Source organism: Nicotiana sylvestris, chromosome 12 (assembly GCF_000393655.2).
Source record: "Nicotiana sylvestris chromosome 12, ASM39365v2, whole genome shotgun sequence".
In the NCBI taxonomy this organism is placed as follows: Eukaryota; Viridiplantae; Streptophyta; class Magnoliopsida; order Solanales; family Solanaceae; genus Nicotiana; species Nicotiana sylvestris.
In genome coordinates this window covers 165,635,966-165,655,550 of record NC_091068.1, presented here as the reverse complement: position 1 = coordinate 165,655,550, position 19,585 = coordinate 165,635,966, and the positions used below count along the sequence as shown (strand labels likewise).

The following is a 19,585-nucleotide window of genomic DNA, read 5'->3' as shown; positions in this document are numbered from 1 at the left end:
CGTCGGCTCGGTCCCAAATTTGCACTCGAGGTATTCCGTCTTCGTCCTGCTCAGCCTGAAACCTTTAGACTCAAGGGCATGTCTCCAAACCTCTAGCCTCTCGTTGACTCCGTGTCATGTCTCGTCAATTAGGACTATGTCATCCGCAAATAGCATGCACCATGGTACCTCCCCTTGAATATGATGCGTTATGGCATCCATCACCAGGGCAAATAGGAAAGGGCTGAACGCAGACCCTTGGTTCAATCCCTTAACAATCGGAAAATGGCCGGAGTCGCCTCCTACTGTCCTAACCCGAGTCTTAGATCCATCATACATGTCTTTAATCACCTAATGTAGTCAACCGGGACCCCTTTAACCTCTAGGCATCTTCATAGGACCTCCCTATAAACCCTGTCGCACGCTTTCTCTAGATCGATAAACACCATGTGGAGATATAAGCTAATTGCAGTGATCCTAAAAAATAGACTCTGATCCTCCAATCTATCGATTAGTGTTGAAGTAATTTATTGTAAAGTTCTTAAAAAATTGTATCCCCTAGTTAGCGTAATCTATTTTATTGTGAAAAGTACTTTTACATTGATAATTATTTCATATTCAATTTAATGTGTTACAAATTTCTATTACTATTTGTTGTTCATTATGCTTATTTCTTAATATTTTGTTGTTGTTACTGCCTATTGTTATTGTTTTCTTTTTATTTTTTCTTTAGTTGAGGGTCTTTTGAAAATAGTCTCTCTGCCTTCAAGGTAGGGGTAACGTCTGCATACGCATTACCGTCTCCAGACCGCACTTGTGAAATTATACCGAGTTTGTTGTTGTTGTTATTGTTGTAATTTAACCCGTTACACATTTGATTTAACTAATAAGGTCAAAATTTTATTTGCTAGATAAGTATTGAGTCCCTTGTTGATTACAAATAGATTGTTATTGCATTTATATGCCGAATGAAATCTCAAATTTTATAGGCTAATTTTTGGAGTGAATTAACGCTTTTATTTCGTCTATATCAAAGTTCTGAAGTTCAACGGACATAAAAAGTAAACCGTTGTAGATAAGAAATTATTTTTGGTCGCTCTTGAGTCTTGTCATCTATTTTCCAAAATCATTAAACCAACAAAACATGAAAAAATCGAAAACATTTTCTGAAAAATATTTTTCTTCGTACCAAACACACCCACAAATAGACATGGCCCTTAGCTTGACAATCTTACTTTTACGCTTTATCATGAATTTTTGTATACTGGTTATTCGATCCCGTTTTGCCTCTAAAGTTCTGATATTCTCATAACAAATTATAGAATATCCATGTGGTCCTATTCTCATATTTGTATTTCCTTTCCCATTAATAAACGGTAGTTATTTTGCCTCATGCATTGCAATTTTCTTCATTAGTCATTTAAGTTTGTTACGATTTTATTTCTCTTTATTTAGTCATTTAAATTTGTTGATCTAAAAAAAGCAAAATGAGTAAAGAAGATTCAAATGATCAATCTTAACCAATTTGGAATTAAATTATATTTCTAACAGATTTTAACTTATTTAAAATCAAATAATAGTTACACTAAGGGGTGTAATAGGATGGTTGTTGAAATCTCGCAACCTCTAACTAGAGATTTCGTGTTCTAGTAAAAATTGAGAATTTCTTGCCCGTTTGGCTTACTTGATTTAGAGTAGCTGATAAGCATTACGTGCTGATAAGCATTACGTGCTGAAAAGCACTTTTAAGTGCTGAAGTTGGTTTAAAAAATAAGCAGTTACGTGTTTGGATAAAAGTGCTGAAATTAATTATAAGCAGCTGAAGAACTGGGTATACGAAGAGTTTTGCTTTAAAAAGAAGTATTTTATGGATAGAATAGTAAATATTTTGGTCAAACCTAAAGTGCTTATAAGAGTTTTTGGCTTATAAACACTTTTAATTTTACCAAACACGTAGATAAGCCAAAAACTGCTTATAAAGCCAGTTTGACCAGCTTATAAGCTTAGCCAAACACCCTCTTTATCTCTCTTAGTGGACTATGCAATACAACAACAACAACAACGACCCAGTATAATCCCACAAGTGGGGTTTGGGGAGGGTAATATGTACGCAGACCTTACCCCTACCCCGAAGGGTAGAGAGGCTGTTTCCAGGAGACCCTCGGCTCAAAAAGCAACAGGAGCCGATATATTAGTACCATAAAAATGCATAATAAAATAACAGCAATACAAGAGATATGAAATACAGAATACGAAATACGAAAAAGATGGCTGGTATAGTAAAACTAGCAGGTAAAGCCCTGCATCAATAGACGACCAATGACATTCTTATTCTAACTCCTAACTGGCTAGTCTCACTCTATTGTGCTGTAGAAATATTCACAACTCTCCCCTAACCTACAACCTTAATACTCGACCTCCATAATTCCCTGTCAAGGGCCATGTCCTCAGTAATCCTAAGTCGCGTCATGTCCTGTCTGATCACCTCTCCCCAATACTTCTTAGGTCGTCCTCTATCTCTCCGCGTGCCCACTACAGCCAGTCGCTCACACCTCCTCACCGGTGTGTGGACTATGCAATGCGAGTCCGAATAAAAAATTCACCGTATGATAGTTTTTGAGGCCAATATTTAAATTATGTTCCTGTTAATCCGACGAGCTAAATTTGTTTGTAAATGCCTATGCCTATTGAAAAAAAGGGAGCTTGATTGAGTTTTTTTTAGAAAATATTTTTTGGAAAACATAAAGTTTAGATAAATACTACTGTCAAGTATTCTAAAAATAAATTTTTATTTTTTTACTTGTCACTTTTCGCATATCAAAAGAAAAATAATTTATTTTTCCTGTTTTGCCCTTAGCATTAGTTACTCATTCCAAATTATTTTTCAAATCCATTACGACTATGTACCAATTAATATGGGTATCACGGTAAATTATGCAATTTATTACTACCTATATTTCAATTTAGATGATACACTTTCCTTATTAGCCCGTTGCAAAAAGAATGACACATTTCTACAATTGGAAATAATTCAACTTTAAACTCTTTATTTTACCCATTTTTCAGGAGCGGATTTAGGGGGCGGAAGGGGATTCACCCGAACCCCCTTCACCGAAAAATTACATTGTATATACGAGGCAAAATCTATTTTTTACCTCTATATATTATGTTTTGAATAACCTTGATACAGCCCAAAAGCATAACTTAGTGGTCAAGGAGGTTCAAAACAAAAGCATAGCTTAGTGGTCAAGAAGGTTCAAAACCTTTGTAAGGTCATCGGTTCAAATCCAAACTACTTTATCTAAATTGAAACGAAAGTAGTATTTCTTAAGGGGTGAGCAATAATGGACAAGTAAAAGTGAATCGAGGAAGTGTACGAGACAAATGTATAAGGGCGGAGAGGGTGTAACAAGAAATTTTTAGCAAACAGATAATCAAATAATCAGCAATTTGCAGAGTGTGGGGCCCTTGTGGGGTCAATGGAAAAGGTACTCTCAAGGGAATGGTGACATTAGTCAGTCCTGAAAAAACATTTGCCACTACAAGGGAACAAAGATGCTTGTTTACGTGAAAGCAAAGGTAATGATGTCACGACTTGCTTTGTTTCTTCTGCCTCTCCATAGTTTACATACTTCAAGCAACAATTCTTATATGTTATGCCCCACTTCAATCTATATATATATATATACACACACACAATGCATGTATACAGAAATCTTGAATCTGTACATATAACACTTAATCACACATGCACAAGAGTGAGATCACTGCATAACTAACTAAAAATCCCCCCCCCCCCAGAAGAGTGTTCTTCCCACTAAATTACTAAATCAAGAAGACTGCATTGTGGGGTTTGTGGCATTTCCAGGTGAAAAATGAGTGAGCTTGAAACAAATGTTGTTTTTGCCTTTTGTGTTTATTACATACAGTAATTGTTTTCTTGCAATTAATAGTACTTAAATTATTATATTTGCTGCTTTCTCACATGGATTCAGCAATTCTTGTCAATTGATTGTAATATCGCAGTCTTTTGATGTTTTTCTAGCTTAATATATTGCTTAACTGATTAATTTGTCGGTATCTTGTAGTTGCCCCGAATCCTCACCCCCTTCTTTTACTCAAGCAGACATCTACTTAGTTGTTTTATCAAATTGTGGCTAGTCAAATGCTTGTTTTGTGTTTTGCCTGTGTCTCTCCTTGTAATTCAGCTTGTAAATTTTACTTAAATAAAGAGAAGAAAGGAGAAATGGAGGAGAAAGGGAAAGAAAAGTAGTTTTCCTTTGTCTTTTTTTTTTTTTTGGTTTCCCACCCCCGGTGACCGGTACCCGCATTGGAGGCCGACTATATCCGGATTCGCACCCCGTAGGGCTCCATTCGGGGTAAAGCGCTCCCTACCAAGGATTTTTCCATACCCAGGGCTAGAATCCAACACCTCTGATAGAGCAGCCCATCCGCTGCACCACATCGTTCATTTGGTTGATTTTACTGGAAAAGTGAGAAGTAAAGAAAATTTAAAGCTTTTCTATCTTCATTGACTGGATGAGTCGATACTTGAGTCAAAAGGGAAAGACTTATTTTATTCTTTTTTTTCCATTCTTTTCTTCCTTTATCTAGTTTTAAATATGGTCCGAGGCCATACTGGTCCTCACTTATGATTTTTGAGATTTTGGGAAAGGGACAAGTGAGAGTTAGTAAAAAGATATACTAATAATTACTTAAAAGAGCAAGACATTTAACTAGTTATCTGTCCAATACAACTCTCTTTGTAAGTTGGATACTTGAATATGCTACCGATTCTTTGGATTTTGAGCTATTATAGATTTATATCTCCTGATGAATACAGCTTACTGGAGTGACATCCTGATGAATACAGCTTACTGGTTTTATGAAGGGGAGCCTTGGCGTAATTGGTAAAGCTGCTGCCATGTGATCGGGAGGTCACGGGTTCGAGCCGTGGAAACAGCCTCTTCAGAAATGCTGGGTAAGGCTGCGTCCAATAGACCTTTGTGGTCCGGCCCTTCCCCGGACCCCTCTCATAGCTGTAGCTTAGTGCACCGAGCTGCCCTTCTGTCAACGCTTGACTAGTAACTTAAGATGCTATGTAAGTTGGTGAATTAGCCTTACCACTCTGTCCACACTGAAACAATCTATCTTTTTCTTATCTGTATTTATGAGTTTTTTCAGTTGTATTCTTTCTTTTCCACTAATACTGTTCGTAACAAGCAGAAAAGTGTGACAGGCTGACACTTATTGTTATTTGTTTGAACTATCATCTTAGTGGTCCTATCTCTCGACAACATCAGATCGTTGCAAAATTTAATGACCTTACTAGTTTTGTTCTTTTGATTGATCACAATCTAACTGAATTAGCATCTTTGTTAAAGCTTAAATAGGCTCCAGGAACATTGAATGGTGTGAGAAGGATATGGATTCAAGCCGCTCCCTTTGTTGTATTCTCCTTTTAGTTCTATTTGGAATATCCGTCCAATACCAATGCTCTGCAAGTGGGATTGATGCAAACGAAACAGCGCTACTGTTAGTAAATGCATCTGAAGCATCAGCGAGGAAAATGCCGGATACTCTGTTTGGAATATTCTTTGAGGTGAGTTTATGGAATTATAACATTCCGCTTAATGAAATTGTACCTTGGAATAAAATTATTTCATGCATTGCATTAAGCTACTCCTGTTTTAACTTTTAAGGTTCAGGGTTCAGAGTTCTTGAACTACGGAAAGAAAAAAAGGCAAAAAAGTAATATAAACTGAAATACCTATTCACATTTCTCCAACTATCTGGCTGGAAGTCCTTCCTACTTTATTTTATTGGCATAAGTTGGAAACTATTACCAGACTCTTGGAAAATCAAATGGGATGCATTTACCGTGATGATTAGATACTTTCAATTGAATAATATATGACACCTTAGGTATTTTGTTTCAGGAGATCAATCATGCTGGTGCTGGTGGATTGTGGGCTGAACTTATCAGCAACAGAGGTGAGCTTCAGTTTTTTGGTTGATCTAGAAAAGGAAAAGCCTGTAAATTGAATAAAGACATGTTTTCACTTGGAGTGAATGCTTATACCTATCTTTCATTTTAAAACAAAAAGGAGCAGGATTTATAGGTGGAAAATATGAAGACAATGACATTTACTCTTGGTCAAATAGAAACTCAGACACATTAATATATGATTTTTTCTCTCTTCCATCGTCATAATTACTTTTTCTTTGAAATATATTTGTACATGAAATGTTAAATTGGAGAGTTTATATGTTCCAGTATGGTACTATGGTTCAACAGTTCTGCTTTTTGATTGATAACAAGACTTTGTTGGGTATAACAATAAGGCCCTTAAAATTATCAATTGATTTCCAGTCATGTACAGTCATAGGCTTTGCCTCTTAAATCGTCTTGTCTTCGATTTTAAATTTTAGTTTTCTTCAAAAACTACTTTCAGGTTTTGAATCTGGAGGCCATAATTTTCCATCTAGCATTGAACCTTGGTCTATCATTGGCGATGAGTCTTCTGTGATCGTATCAACTGAGCTTTCATCATGCTTTGATCGGAATAAAGTTGCACTTCGAGTACAGGTGCTTTGTGACAGTAAAGGTGCCAAACTCTGTCCAGATGGAGGAGTTGGTGTCTACAACCCGGGATTCTGGGGCATGGTACTTTACCATCTTTTCTTTATCTTGGCTTAATGTTCTTTACAGGTCTCTAAGTTCCTCTCGCAGATATTCACCATAAAAATGTTCACTATTCTGGCAAATAGCAAAAGCACAACAAACTTGCTTCATATGTATTTTCAAGTCTCTCATGTTAATTTCCACTAAAATTATATGGTAAATTAGATTTTCGGTGTGCTATTGCTACTTTGCTTTTTGTGATTTGGTGGTTTATTCAGATTATGATCCATAAAACAAAACCAAGTAACGACCATTAGAGTTTAGCGGTTCTATATTTATATACTCATGAGTTTGTTGTGTCCTTGTTGCTTGTTTTTCTTATTTTTATGCTTTTATGCAGAATATTGAACAGGGAAAGAGATACAAACTGGTGTTTTATGTGCGTTCACAAGAGTCTATTAATTTATCAGTAGGTTTAACCGGTTCAAATGGATTAAAGAAGCTGGCTACTGTTGTCGTAGTGTAAGTATCATATGCCACATATATAGTTGTCTATGTTTTCCAATTTTTCATACCAATGTTTCAACAAAGTTCAGATCTTGCTTACAGTTCATTCTTTAATGTTCTTGCAGAGCTGCAAATGTATCAAATTGGACAAAGGTGGAGGTTTTGTTGGAAGCGGAAGGAACAGATCCCAATTCAAGACTCGAACTGAGATCAGCTACAAAGGGTGTTATATGGTTTGATCAAGTATCATTGATGCCTATGGACACGTACAAGGTAATGTATATTTAGGAACTTATTGCTAACTTTTCGGAGAAGGATTTAACTTTTAAGGAGTTGAATTTTATTAGGTTTAAATTAAGAAAATTAGAAGGCGTGCTAACCATTTAACCAAGAACATCCAGTAGTTGTCAACTTAACCTGAATAAATTTACAAATTATTGCAACTATTAGTTGCCCTTGTTTTTCGCTATAAATACCATTACTTAATTGATCCTTCTATGTCAGTGAGCATGTTGTGGTTCAATTATTTGCTTTCTTGTTGTTGTATTCGTGTCATAAATGTAGGCAGCCCAGTGCACTAAGCTCCTGCTATGCGCAGGATCCAGGGAAAGGCCCGACCACAAGGGGCGATCGTACGCAGCCTTACCCTACATTTTTGCAAGAAGCTGTTTTCACAGCTCGAACCCGTGATCTCCTGGTCACATGGTGGCAACTTTACCAGTTACGCCAAAGCTCCCCAAATCGTGTCATAAATGTAATTTTGGCAATTTTCTTGGTGCAGGGGCATGGCTTCCGGAAAGACCTTTTTGGAATGCTTAAAGCCTTGAAACCAGCATTCATCAGATTTCCAGGTAACATTACCAGCTGATGGAGCAAGGCGTTATATGGTTTATTTGCAATTAACTCAGAGTTAGTATTTTCTACCTCTTAGTTATTTAGGCTTCTGTACTCACTTCCCTCTTGATGAGAAAGAATATTGTTATACACATTATCATAAAAAGGAATGATACTCAAAGGGATGCCTTAAAAGCCACGAGTGATCAGTTACTCCTTAAAGTAATTGAATGTAACTGGAAATTATGCTCACAGTGTTCCTATAATGAAGTTAAATGTATTCATTAATGAAAAAACTTATGCTAACATGCGTGAAAATAAGAAATCTACAATGCCCTAAGGATACTTTCCGTTGATTATGCTCAAGCCAACTGGAGATCAAGTAATCTAATTCTTCTTATCGATAAAAGAAATCTTCTATGCTATGATGAAACAATTATGAGAAGTTGAGGAGTCTATCTGTCATTTGGTAGTGCAGTCATTTGGGACAGTTCATGCTTCCGACTTCATACTTCCCAAAAATATTTAGTGATCGTATAAGTGTTTTAACTCCATCTGTGTCTTAATTTACAAGGTTGAGGTATTTGATGATGTTGTTCAGTGTGGATAAACTTATCACCATATATGTCTGCAGGAGGCTGTTTTGTTGAAGGCGGCTGGTTAAGAAATGCATTCCGGTGGAAAGAAACTATTGGACCATGGGAAGAGAGGCCTGGGCATTTAGGTGATGTGTGGAATTACTGGACTGATGATGGGCTTGGTCATTTCGAGTTTCTTCAGGTAACGTTCTGTGCTCTCCTGAATTTGATTCAAATGGACTTAAAAACCTGGCCAAGTACACACGAACACTCTTAACATGAATATGGTATGCTTATGCATGTGATAACTCGAGTCCTTTTTTTCTGCAGCTTGCAGAGGATTTGGATGCATTGCCAATCTGGGTTTTCAACAACGGTATCACCTCCACATTCTAAGATGCACTACTCTTTTCTTTTATTCTGTGTTTTCTTCATGCAATTAATTAGCTTTTTTTCTTCTTCTCTATACGTGTATTATTCTCAGGAATCAGCCACAATGATCAAGTTGACACTTTCCATGTCTTACCTCTCGTGCAAGTAGGTTTCCGAATTTTCTTATACAAATGATATGGACATTACTTGCTAAAATCTGATTTAAAACTTAAAAGGCATGTATTCTATAATAAAGTTCAATTTGATGCTAAAAGTTCTAGACATACAACTTATCAAGACTCCCAAAGATTTACTAAAAGATAGAGGCATATTGGTATGAGACTTTTTAAATTAAATATGATCTTTCTTTTTCCATTTTAGTTTCCTCTTTTGTCAGCCATGAAATCTCTTGAGCCAAGGGTCTATCGGAAAGAACCTCTCTACCTTCATAAGGTAGGGTAAGGTCAGCGTACACATTACCCTCCCCGGACCCCACTTGTGAGATTTCACTGGGTTTTTTGTTGTTGTTGAAATCTCTATTTTTTACCAAATCTCACCACATTTTTGATGACTATAATCCTTGGAATTGAAATGTTGCGCTACTCAGCCTGTGTTTCATTAAGTTGAACAATTTATGTAACAGGTGAAAGTCAAACTTTAAGGGTTTTAATGGTTGTAACAGAAGCAACTGTAAACCATAAAGAGGTCTAGAAGCAACTCATGGACTTTAAACTCAATTTCTCATGACCCACATATGTGAAAAAAGTATGTGGATATTGCATATTGAGCACTCTTTTATGTTTTATAAGCATATGTTGTCGATGTTCAGGAAATCTTAGATGGTCTTGAATTTGCAAGAGGTGGTTCTGACTCAAAATGGGGTTCGATTCGAGCTGCAATGGGACATCCAGAGCCCTTTGATTTGAGATATGTTGCTATTGGAAACGAGGATTGTGATAAGACACAGTACCGAGGTATGCAGACCTTACTGTATTTAGCAGATCACATTTTCATGATATACATAAAGAATAGTATGCCCTATAACTTTGTAGCTGGGACATCACTTTATAGTCGCGCATGTTTCATGGCCTCCCAAGAATTTTGACGATTGAGTCAAGACCTGAAATCCTTGTAATATGATTCAGGAAATTACCTCAAGTTCTATTCAGCAATCAAAGAAGCCTACCCAGATATTAAGATAATCTCTAACTGTGATGCTTCTGCCAAAGCATTGGATCATCCAGCTGATTTATATGATTTTCACGTAAGATTTTGATGTCGTTTAAGTCCATATTTCGCAAAGCAGGTACAGTGGGAGCTAACTTTGTTTACCTTATGTCTAGCTTTTAATGTTGTGTTGTTTCTGTGGTTAGATTTATGACAATGCAAGTACTGTGTTCTCTCTTGCCAACCATTTCGATGACGCACCACGCAATGGACCGAAGGTAGGGTTAAGTGTTCCTTTGATGATTACTGCATTTTGTTTTAAATGGTGCTTATGTATAGTTCTACTACTGCTTTCTCTTCATCTTTCCTTGGTCTATAGGAAACAACCTTTCTACCTTCTAGGTAGGGGTAAGGTCTGCGTACACACTACCCTTCCCAAAACTCCACTTGTGGGGCTATACTGGGTTTGTTGCTGCTGTTGTTGTTAGTGGTGCTTATGTATAGTGTTTATTTCTATAGGCTTTTATAAGTGAGTATGCTGTGCACGGAAATGATGCTGGAAAAGGTAGTCTTTTAGCAGCATTGGCTGAAGCTGGTTTCCTCATTGGGGTAGAAAAGAACAGGTACCTGCCATTTTTGGGAATATATATCAACTACTGATTTCTATGCTCGAGGGGCGGATTTAGGGGGGCGAACACCCTTCGCCGAAAAATTACACTGTATATATAAGGCAAAATCTGTTTTTTATCTCTATATATTAAGTTTTGAACACCCTTAACACAATCCAAAAGTGTAGTTTAGTGGTCAAGGGGGTTTAAAATCTACATAAGGTCATGGGTTCAATTCCCACTAGTTACAAAAAAAAAATTTTGAACCCCCTTCGTGGAGATCCTGCCTCTGCCACTAGCTCGATGATAACCTATTATTTATTCTCATGCAGTGATGCAGTTGAAATGGCAAGCTATGCACCCCTATTCGCTAATAACAATGACTGGATGTATGTTTGATTTCTTCTGCTCTTACTCTTCTTCTTCTCATTTTCTTCAAAATTGGATCATCTCTGTAAAATAATGCTCTTTTACTTAGGTGGAAAGCAGATGCGATTGTTTTCACTTCTTCACAGGCATATGGAACCCCTAGTTATTGGATGCAACACCTTTTCAAAGAGTCAAACGGCGCAACTCTTCTAAGTTCAACACTTCAAGCTAATTCTTCAGATTCACTAATAGCATCTGCCATAACCTGGCGAAATGAGATTGATGACAACGAGTACTTAAGAATAAAGGTGGAGAATTTATCGATCTGATTGATGATTATTTAAGGGTTTGGATAATTTCTTCTCTTGAACTGCTAAAAGTAAGCTAGTGTTGTATAATTTCATATAGACTGTTATCATTAGCGCCTCTAAAGACTTACATTATCTATATTCAAACTTCATGTATCACTCTGTGAACCAGGGGCGGATCCACCTTGCAACCTACGGGTTCACGTGAACTCATAGCTTTTGTCCCAACAGTGTCAATGTGTTCGAAAAATTTACTAATTATCTTTAAATATTTGAATGTGAACCTAGTCACTATTAAAAATTTACTCAAAGTCGTTGCAGGAACCTATAAACATTAAATCCTGGATCCGACTCTGCTGTGAACAAACTATATGTGTCAAACAAACTAAGACCACTCTTATTTCATAGGTTATAAGTACTTGGAATTCTAATATCATACATTGGTTTGCTTTAGTGAGGATAGATTTATATGGTGTTCAGTCTGAGTTCATTCATACTTGCTACAATCAAAAGTTGTTCATTTTGCAGCTACACAACCTAGTCTAAATTTGTTATTTCATGATTCATTTGTCGTTTTTTTCACACGACTCATTTGTCAAAGATAATATTTCCAGGTTGTGAACTTTGGGAGCAGCACAGTTGCTCTTAAAATCTCTATCAGTGGATTGGAGCAGAACTCGTTGCAGTCCTTTGGGGCAACAAAAACTACATTAACATCTACCAATGTGATGGATGAGAATTCTTTTGAAGATCCTAAGAAGGTACAAACATGTTCCATTTCATACTTGACTTGATCAAAACAGAGTTTTATTCCCTTTAGTTTGGTGACTGCTTTCCTTGAAATCTTATAATCTTATTATCTACAGGTGTCACCAGTTGAAACTTTGGTCAAACAAGTTAGCGAGAACATGGATGTTGTACTTTCACCGTATTCTTTCACTTCGTTTGATTTGTTAAGAAAATCCATCAGCATTAGGACAACAACAACTGCTTCTGGCCTTGAATCTTCATTCTAAAACTATGCATCATTGAAAATGTCAGTAATGAATAATATCATTTTCATCTAATTTTCATGTATCTTTAGTTCTTGATGTTTCCATTTAGTCGCTTTTCTGTTACACTTTTAAGGCGTTTGTTGTAGAACTTCTTTGAAACAGTTGGCACCTCTATCCTTTTCAGATAAAACGAAGCAATTGTGCAATTCTGTCTCTGCTACTTCTAGATGAATGATTGATAAGAAAAGATCGTCTGAGCATCTTTGTTTTCTATCAACTCGTGCCCTTTTGTCAGGCAAAAAAGGCAGCCTGGTGCACAAAGTATCCCGCATTCATGCAGGGTCCGGGGAAGGGCCGCACCCCAAAAGGGTGTGATATTGGCAGCCTATCTGCATAAATGATCACGAGTGCTGTTTTTCAGGATGAAGAGTTGTTGAAAGTTATAAGGGGGAAACATAGTTTCTTAATTGCTTTGCTATATCTGCTGGCAAAATGTACAGTAAAATTGGCAAATTCTGATGTATGTCAATAGGATTAGTAAGGTAAGGTTTAACCCGGTTTGAGTTGCCTTGGTCCTATGCCTTTGGAAAAATATCCACACGGCTATGAGATTATATGCCCTCGTGAGACATTGCCGGCAGCTACACCATGAATCCTCTACATTAGGCTGTCATCTTAACGCAATGTGAGGCGCAGAGGAGTGATTATATAGCCAAGGCATATAGGTAACAATACCGGTGCTATTGTCCCCCTTATTTGTACTGTTCCTAATTGTTGTACTTTTATTTTCATTTATTAATAAATAAAAAAAAACTAGCCCTAGGCGCTTGCCTAGCGGATTGCAAAAAAAAAAAAAAAAAAAATCCTTGGTATCTTGTCATTACAACCAAACCTTTGATATACCTCTCTCCCCTCCTAGCTTGCCTTGGTATATATATGAGTAGCTGACCTCATTTTCAATATCAGTATTTATCACTACTTACCAAAAACAAGTTTGTTTTCTGATTATTCTTTGATTAGTTGATAACTTATGCAACTCAACTTTTAGCTTAACCTATACAAGAATACACCGCTATGCCACTTTCCTTTCAAACAAATACATGTAGGTAAAGATATATCCTAAAGTAAGATATCAAACTACTGTATTTGGAACTCTGGAGTCAATCCACCAAGCAAGCCTATCATCAGTCTAGGGACTCTTGTCAAAATGGTAGTTTCAGTTCCCAACTCCACTTAAAGAACATAGAGCTTCCTCAAAACATACACAAACTACTGAAATGTATCATACAAATCCAGTCCATTTTTCCATTCGTTCATTAAAGGTGTCAATTAGCACCAATCTCCTGGCCTGTGAGGTGTACAAAATGACTTCGATGCTGTAGAGTCAGTAGGGTCTTTGCGATACTGAAGGACAGCTATATAATTTTGTCCTCTAATTTAGCGATAAGAGTGAAATTGGATCACTTATAAAAGAGCAGAGATACAAGTTTACAGCTAGCATTTCTTATTCAAGAACCTAAACACTGGAAAAATACGAACAAGAGGCAACAACCCAATTGATGTCAAAACCAATGATATCAAAGGGAATTGTTTTCACTTTGATAACCTCTAAAGCAAACATCTATATCCCCTGCCTTGGCCTCCAGAAGAACTCAAGAAAGTGAGCAAACGCAAACAAAGAAAAGTTCAGATAGCACAGAATGCAACAACTAATTGTTGTGACTGTCCAGATGTCAAGGCATTCTTTCCATGGAGAACCACCGGTATCAACATCGAAAGGAATAAAAGAGCCTTCCCTATAAATACCATCTAGACTGTAAAAATTAAGAAATTAATCTGGAACAAAAGGTTTAATCCTTAAAACTCTATCAACAAATTGAAATGATTTTAAGGCTACAAAAAGGTGAATTGCGATAATAGAAGGAAATCTAGAGAGCAGAAACCTGCAAACATCTTGAGGTAAAGACTAAACATTCTTGTTCTTTTTCAACTTTGAAGGTGGCCATCGCCCTTTCTTCCTTAAGCGTCGCTTCCTAACAAGTTTCTTCCTTCTTAATCGGATATTCTTTGCCAACTTCATCTTCATCTTCTGCTCAAGCTTCAGCTGAAGCTTAGACTCCAATGGCAGGTTACCAACAAGCTTGCTTTCTTCATCACTCTCTGTATTATCAGAACCCGCGCTATCAATATCAGTAGCTGCCTTAGCAATCAAGGCACTTCTTCCTTTGAGAATAAAGGGTGCTTGAATATAGTAATTGACATATGACTTTGGTTGCAAAGCAATGGGATCGTTGCAAAACCTGAAGACTAATGCAGAACGGATTACAATGTTAGAACTTCTTATGGCTTATAACATGAACAGCAAAGAGGAAGATAGTGAACAGGCTTTAACTTTATGTCATTCTCTCATATTTGTGGATCCAGTATATATTACTACTAGAAAACAAGCTCCTCAATATCACGCCCTTATTTTAACATTGCTCTAATGTTCTTAAGCTACTTAGCCAAAGCCCCAGTTACCAAATTCATATTATCAAATATAACTACTAATTCGTGGAGGAGCAAAATACAGTTGCATAAGCATTATAATGAAGATCAAATATTTCATGTTAATAAATGATGAACAAACAGCAACTACAATCACAAAAAAGATACATTAACACTATATTGCTCGGACTCTCCGAAAATATTGCGGGTGTATGTCGGATCCTCCGACATGGGCGTGGCAGCATTCACAAAGGATAGGTCTTGATCAGCTACCCCTCACCCCACACCACCCACCCCACCCCACCCAAGGATAGGTCTTGATCAGCTAACACCCCCCCCCCCCCAAACCCCCAAACCCCCAACAAAAAGAAAAACACAATACGAATACTTTAGGTAAAGACTCGAAATACAGTAACTCATCCAAAAGTTACAAACTTTGCTAGGAAACAACTAAATTTCAGAGAAAGAAGAGCAAAATAACATAATAACTCCTCTTCTACACTCAATTCAAAAGCTCAAGAAAGGGAGTAGTAGCGAACTCAATAAAACACAAGCAGAAGAAAACACCTAGAATTTAGAATCTCACAATACTTTCTCTAGAACCAACTGAGAACTAAAAATCACCACACAGAGAAATTAAAGATTGATAGAAACATACATGGGTAAGAAGTAGCAGCAAAAGTTGAAGAATTAGAGGATGCATGAGAGGAGGGAGTAGTAGTAGGCGGGGTATTGAACAGTAGGGCCATCTCTTCCGCTTTGGAATTTCTTTTCTGAATAACCATTGGAGCAAAATGGGCTTTTGCTGGAATAAGAAGAAAAACGTTCCTCCCAGATAATCGCATGCAGTGATTACGACTTATAAGTCGCATTCACTTGTTTTACAGTTTACACCTACCATTATTTATAAGCAACGTTCAATAATTGCAATTTATAAGTCGCGTTCAACATTGAGAATTATAAGACACATTCAATGATTGGGGATTTATAAGTGGCAGTCTTAATTGTTAGGGGTCGTTGGTAGGATGTATAATAATAGTGCTGAATAATGTGTATTAGTAATGCAAGTATTAATTATGCAAATATTATTTCTTATCTATTGTTTGGTATGATATATTAAAATTATAATGCATTGCATAATTTTTTTTAAAAATAGTTGCTTACAAAAATGCCCTCCATATTCTCTAGTTTTAAAGGACTTTAAGGACAATTTTGTCTTTAACCATGCTAATGCATGCATTAAAGCCTTGCTATTACTAATGCCATCATTTTCTATGCATTACTTATGCATAGGATAATGTCAAGTATGATATATAACTAATACAAGTATTAGTTATACACAAGTTGAAAAAAGGTACCAAACAAGGTATTAGTAATGCATAGAGCTAATGCTTGCATTATTTTTTCTAATACCTCCTACCAAACGACTGCTTAGTGTTAACTCCAAATTATAACCCATCAAAAAGCAAAAAGACAAAGAGCACGTTTGGATTAGCTTGTTTTAAGTGCTTTTAAGCTAAAATAACTTTTAAGTTATTTTGTAATGTTTGGATAAAGTACAAAAGTGCTTTTAAACACTCGTTTAATGACAAAAAAAATCAAAAGCCAAAAATTAGAATTTCTAACTTATGGCTTAAAAGTTATTTTGGCTTAAAAGTCACTTAAAACAAACATATCCAAATGAGTTCTAACAAAGGTAACCCTAGATCAAGTTATCAAAAGACGTGCCCCCGAAGAACTGACCCAAGCAAGGACATTTCGGAAGTAGGTCGGTCAAGACGGCCACTTTCCCTTCGCTCCTTTCGACCTGATTTCCCACAAAAATCAATACAAAGAAGGTGGAAGTCACATTCACGAATCACGATTTATAAGTCTCAATGAGTAACTGTGGTTTATAATTCACATTGACTAATTGTGATTTATAAGTCGTATTGACTAAACGCAATTTATAAGAAGCATTCAACGCGTTTAGGAGTTCGCTCCAGCTAATTCAATTTATAAATTGATAAATGCTCTCATCGCCTCCCGACAATGCAACTTATAAACCATTCCCTTTCTAGATCCACATCAACCCAATAACCCGACCCTTCCTTCCTTCCATAGTTTATTTTATTTTATTTTAAAAAGCTCGGGTGTTGTAGAGTTCAACAACAACAACAACAAACAACGATCCAGTATAATCTCACAAGTGGGGTCTGGGAGGGTAATATGTACGCAGACCTTACCCCTACCCCGAAGGGTAGAGAGACTGTTTCCAGGAGACCCTCGGCTCAAAAAAAACAACATGAGCCGATATATTAGTACCATATAATTGGTAAATTGTAAGTTTAATAAATTGCATAGAGTAAATGCGATTGATGGTATGTATTACTAACGGGTTTATTCTTTCATCATGGTTGATGCTTAAGTTGTACAAATACGTTTTCATATTTTGGATATTCCCTTAAACAATACTAACATTGAAATTGTTGAGCTAAAATGTGTATATTCTGGAAAAAAAAGTTTCTAAAATCTAAAACTAAGCTACAAAAATAAGCTAATAAATAATGACATGCTTCTATTATTCACACACTTTTCTATAATAATATACGTTAGAAAACTTGACCAACAAAATGATATGTTTCATAATATATTTATTTTTATAATCTAAAATTCACTTTAGTTTACTATTAAGAGTAGGAAGGAAAAATGATCTTTATATAAATTTTATTTTAAGTGAGGAGGTCGACTATGTTTAAATTTACTATTTGGTTGCAGTTGAATATATACATATAACTAAAACAATGTATTTGTGAGTCTATACTATTATTAGGATTACTGAGGACATTGCCCTTGTCAGGAAATTGTGGAGGTCGAACATTAAAGTTGTAGGTTAGGGGGAAATTGTGAATATTTATACGGTGCACCGAAGTGAGACTAGCCAGTTAGGATTTAATTCTAGGATGCTAGTGGTTATCTACTGATGTAGAGCTTTATCTGCTAGTTATTATTGTATTTTTCATTTATTTCATATTTCTTATATTGGATTTATTTTATTATGATTATATTGATGATACTAATATATGGTCTCTTGTTACCTTTTTGAGCCGAGGGTCTCATGGAAACAGCTTTTCTGCCTCTCGGGGAGGGGTAGGGATAAAGTCTGCGTATATATTAGCCTCTCAACCGTGGTTGTTGTTGTTGTTGTATAAAATCTACAAACTCCCTAATGTAACACCCCTATAAACAAATTTCGGAAGTGTTATGCCCCAATTTTTTCTCTTTCGAAATTTCAATTTCCCTTCTTCATAATATTCCCAAACCAAATTCCGATTTAAAAGTCACCACCCTTCACGGCCATCCCCGCCCCAGCACTGGCCACCGTCGTCTGACTGAGAAATGAGAATTCTACAACTCAGGTGGAAGAATCCGGCGAAGATATCATCAAAAACTCCACTTTCATTCGGCCCTTTCAATTCCACAACCCAAACCCGGTGGAAGAAACCAGCAAACACAGCCCAAACCCGACTGGAAAACCGGACCCGAGACCCGAATCTCGATAAACTCACAGCTCAATACCGGAGACTTAAACTCATCCTCAACCTCTACGACGTCGTATCTGCTAAAAAACGCGGTCGTTATGTCTCAGTTCAGTCACTTTCCAAGTGGGCCCCACATGCCGGCATTAACACCATCACCGCCGGTGATCTTCTCCGGAAATACCCCCATATTTTTGAGGTGTTTACACATCATATTAAGCGTAATTTATGCTGCAGGTTTAGGGAGAAATTTGTCATTTTGCTTAAGCAAGAAGAAGATTTCATATCACAAAATGAACATGAAAATGTGATGAGAATAAAGAAGATTTTAATGATGTCTGTTAATGGTACTATACATTTGCATGCACTTAGACTAATGAGGACTGAATTGGGTTTGCCTGAAAACTTCAGGGACTCAGTTGTAATAAAGTATGATGAAGTTTTTAGGATGGTGGATTTGGAAATTGTTGAATTAATTAATAGAAATGGAGCAGATGAGAGTTTTGGGGTGGCAAAGGTTGAATCTTGGAGGCAAAAGGAGTATACTGAGAAATGGTTGAGTGAATTTGAGGTCAAATATGCATTTCCTATTCATTTCCCAACCGGGTTTAAGATAGAACCAGGTTATAGAGAAAAATTGAAAAATTGGCAAAGGCTTCCTTATGTTAAGCCTTACGAAAGAGAACTCACGTATCACTTGAATGGACTAAAATCTGAACCCTTGGGACAATCTTTAGGATGTGATGAGTTGATATCGAGGTCAAAGGGAGTTGGAAAGCATAGTTTTGGAGGGGTTGAGCGGTATGAGAAGCGAGTTGTGGCGATTATTCATGAAATTTTGAGCTTGACTGTTGAGAAGTTGGTGCCCCTCGAAAGGTTGGCACATTATAAGAAGGACCTCGGCATTGAAGTTAATATTCGTGAGTTGTTGTTGAAGCATCCTGGGATATTTTACATATCCACTAAAGGGAATACTGAAATTGTTTTCCTTAGAGAAGCATATAATAAAGGGTGTTTGATTGAGTTGAACCCAATTTATGATTTGAGAAGAAAGGTATTGGAGCTTCTCTTGTTGGGGAACCGTCATACGGGAGAGTTGAGAACGGAAAGGGAACTGACGGATGATATTAGAGACGTGACAGATGATGAAAATGGATGGGAAAGCAGAGAGGGTGACTTTGTTATTCCAATTCTCGAGAGTTTTTCTGATCATGACAGCGATGACAATTTGAACTAGA

At 36.7% G+C, this 19,585-nt stretch overlaps 3 protein-coding genes across 13 annotated transcripts; 2 read left to right on the top strand and 1 right to left on the bottom strand.

Moving 5' to 3' along the window:
• The first annotated feature begins 3,491 nt into the window (after positions 1–3,491).
• Positions 3,492–13,095, top strand: LOC104249616 (alpha-L-arabinofuranosidase 1-like). Of its 11 annotated transcripts, XM_009806078.2 has the most exons (20): positions 3,683–3,847; positions 4,823–4,960; positions 5,373–5,581; positions 5,919–5,973; positions 6,435–6,646; positions 7,005–7,126; positions 7,237–7,384; positions 7,893–7,962; positions 8,580–8,725; positions 8,854–8,899; positions 9,008–9,060; positions 9,725–9,869; positions 10,041–10,159; positions 10,269–10,340; positions 10,582–10,685; positions 11,003–11,059; positions 11,149–11,347; positions 11,962–12,108; positions 12,214–12,383; positions 12,527–13,095. In XM_009806078.2, exons 2-19 carry the CDS (start codon positions 4,954–4,956, stop codon positions 12,361–12,363), a joined length of 2,061 nt encoding a protein of 686 aa, XP_009804380.1. In that variant the 5' UTR covers positions 3,683–3,847; positions 4,823–4,953; the 3' UTR covers positions 12,364–12,383; positions 12,527–13,095. The 11 variants fall into 11 exon arrangements, with proteins under 11 accessions (XP_009804384.1, XP_009804386.1, XP_009804380.1 ...); XM_009806076.2 differs by having other exon boundaries at positions 12,214–12,548; XM_070165569.1 differs by having other exon boundaries at positions 5,364–5,581; positions 12,214–12,548.
• A 728-nt stretch (positions 13,096–13,823) lies between these two features.
• Positions 13,824–15,697, bottom strand: LOC104249618 (large ribosomal subunit protein cL37 alpha-like). Its single transcript, XM_009806085.2, has 2 exons — positions 15,488–15,697; positions 13,824–14,649 (listed from the first exon to the last, which is right to left on the bottom strand). Exons 1-2 carry the CDS (start codon positions 15,672–15,674, stop codon positions 14,309–14,311), a joined length of 528 nt encoding a protein of 175 aa, XP_009804387.2. The 5' UTR covers positions 15,675–15,697; the 3' UTR covers positions 13,824–14,308.
• A 2,510-nt stretch (positions 15,698–18,207) lies between these two features.
• On the top strand, positions 18,208–19,584 carry LOC104249620 (protein ROOT PRIMORDIUM DEFECTIVE 1). Its single transcript, XM_070164810.1, has one exon. The coding sequence runs from the start codon at positions 18,208–18,210 to the stop codon at positions 19,582–19,584; it is 1,377 nt and encodes a 458-aa protein (XP_070020911.1).
• The last annotated feature ends 1 nt before the right edge of the window (position 19,585 follows it).

Coding starts and splice junctions, on each gene's coding strand:
- LOC104249616 (XM_009806078.2), top strand. Junction 11,348..11,961: donor ACGAGTACTTAAGAATAAAG/GTGGAGAATTTA, acceptor TAATATTTCCAG/GTTGTGAACTTTGGGAGCAG. Junction 12,109..12,213: donor CTTTTGAAGATCCTAAGAAG/GTACAAACATGT, acceptor TATTATCTACAG/GTGTCACCAGTTGAAACTTT.
- LOC104249618 (XM_009806085.2), bottom strand. CDS start 15,674: ATGCGATTATCTGGGAGGAACGTTTTTCTTCTTATTCCAGCAAAAGCC. Junction 14,650..15,487: donor TGCTGCTACTTCTTACCCAT/GTATGTTTCTAT, acceptor GTTCTGCATTAG/TCTTCAGGTTTTGCAACGAT.
- LOC104249620 (XM_070164810.1), top strand. CDS start 18,208: ATGAGAATTCTACAACTCAGGTGGAAGAATCCGGCGAAGATATCATCA.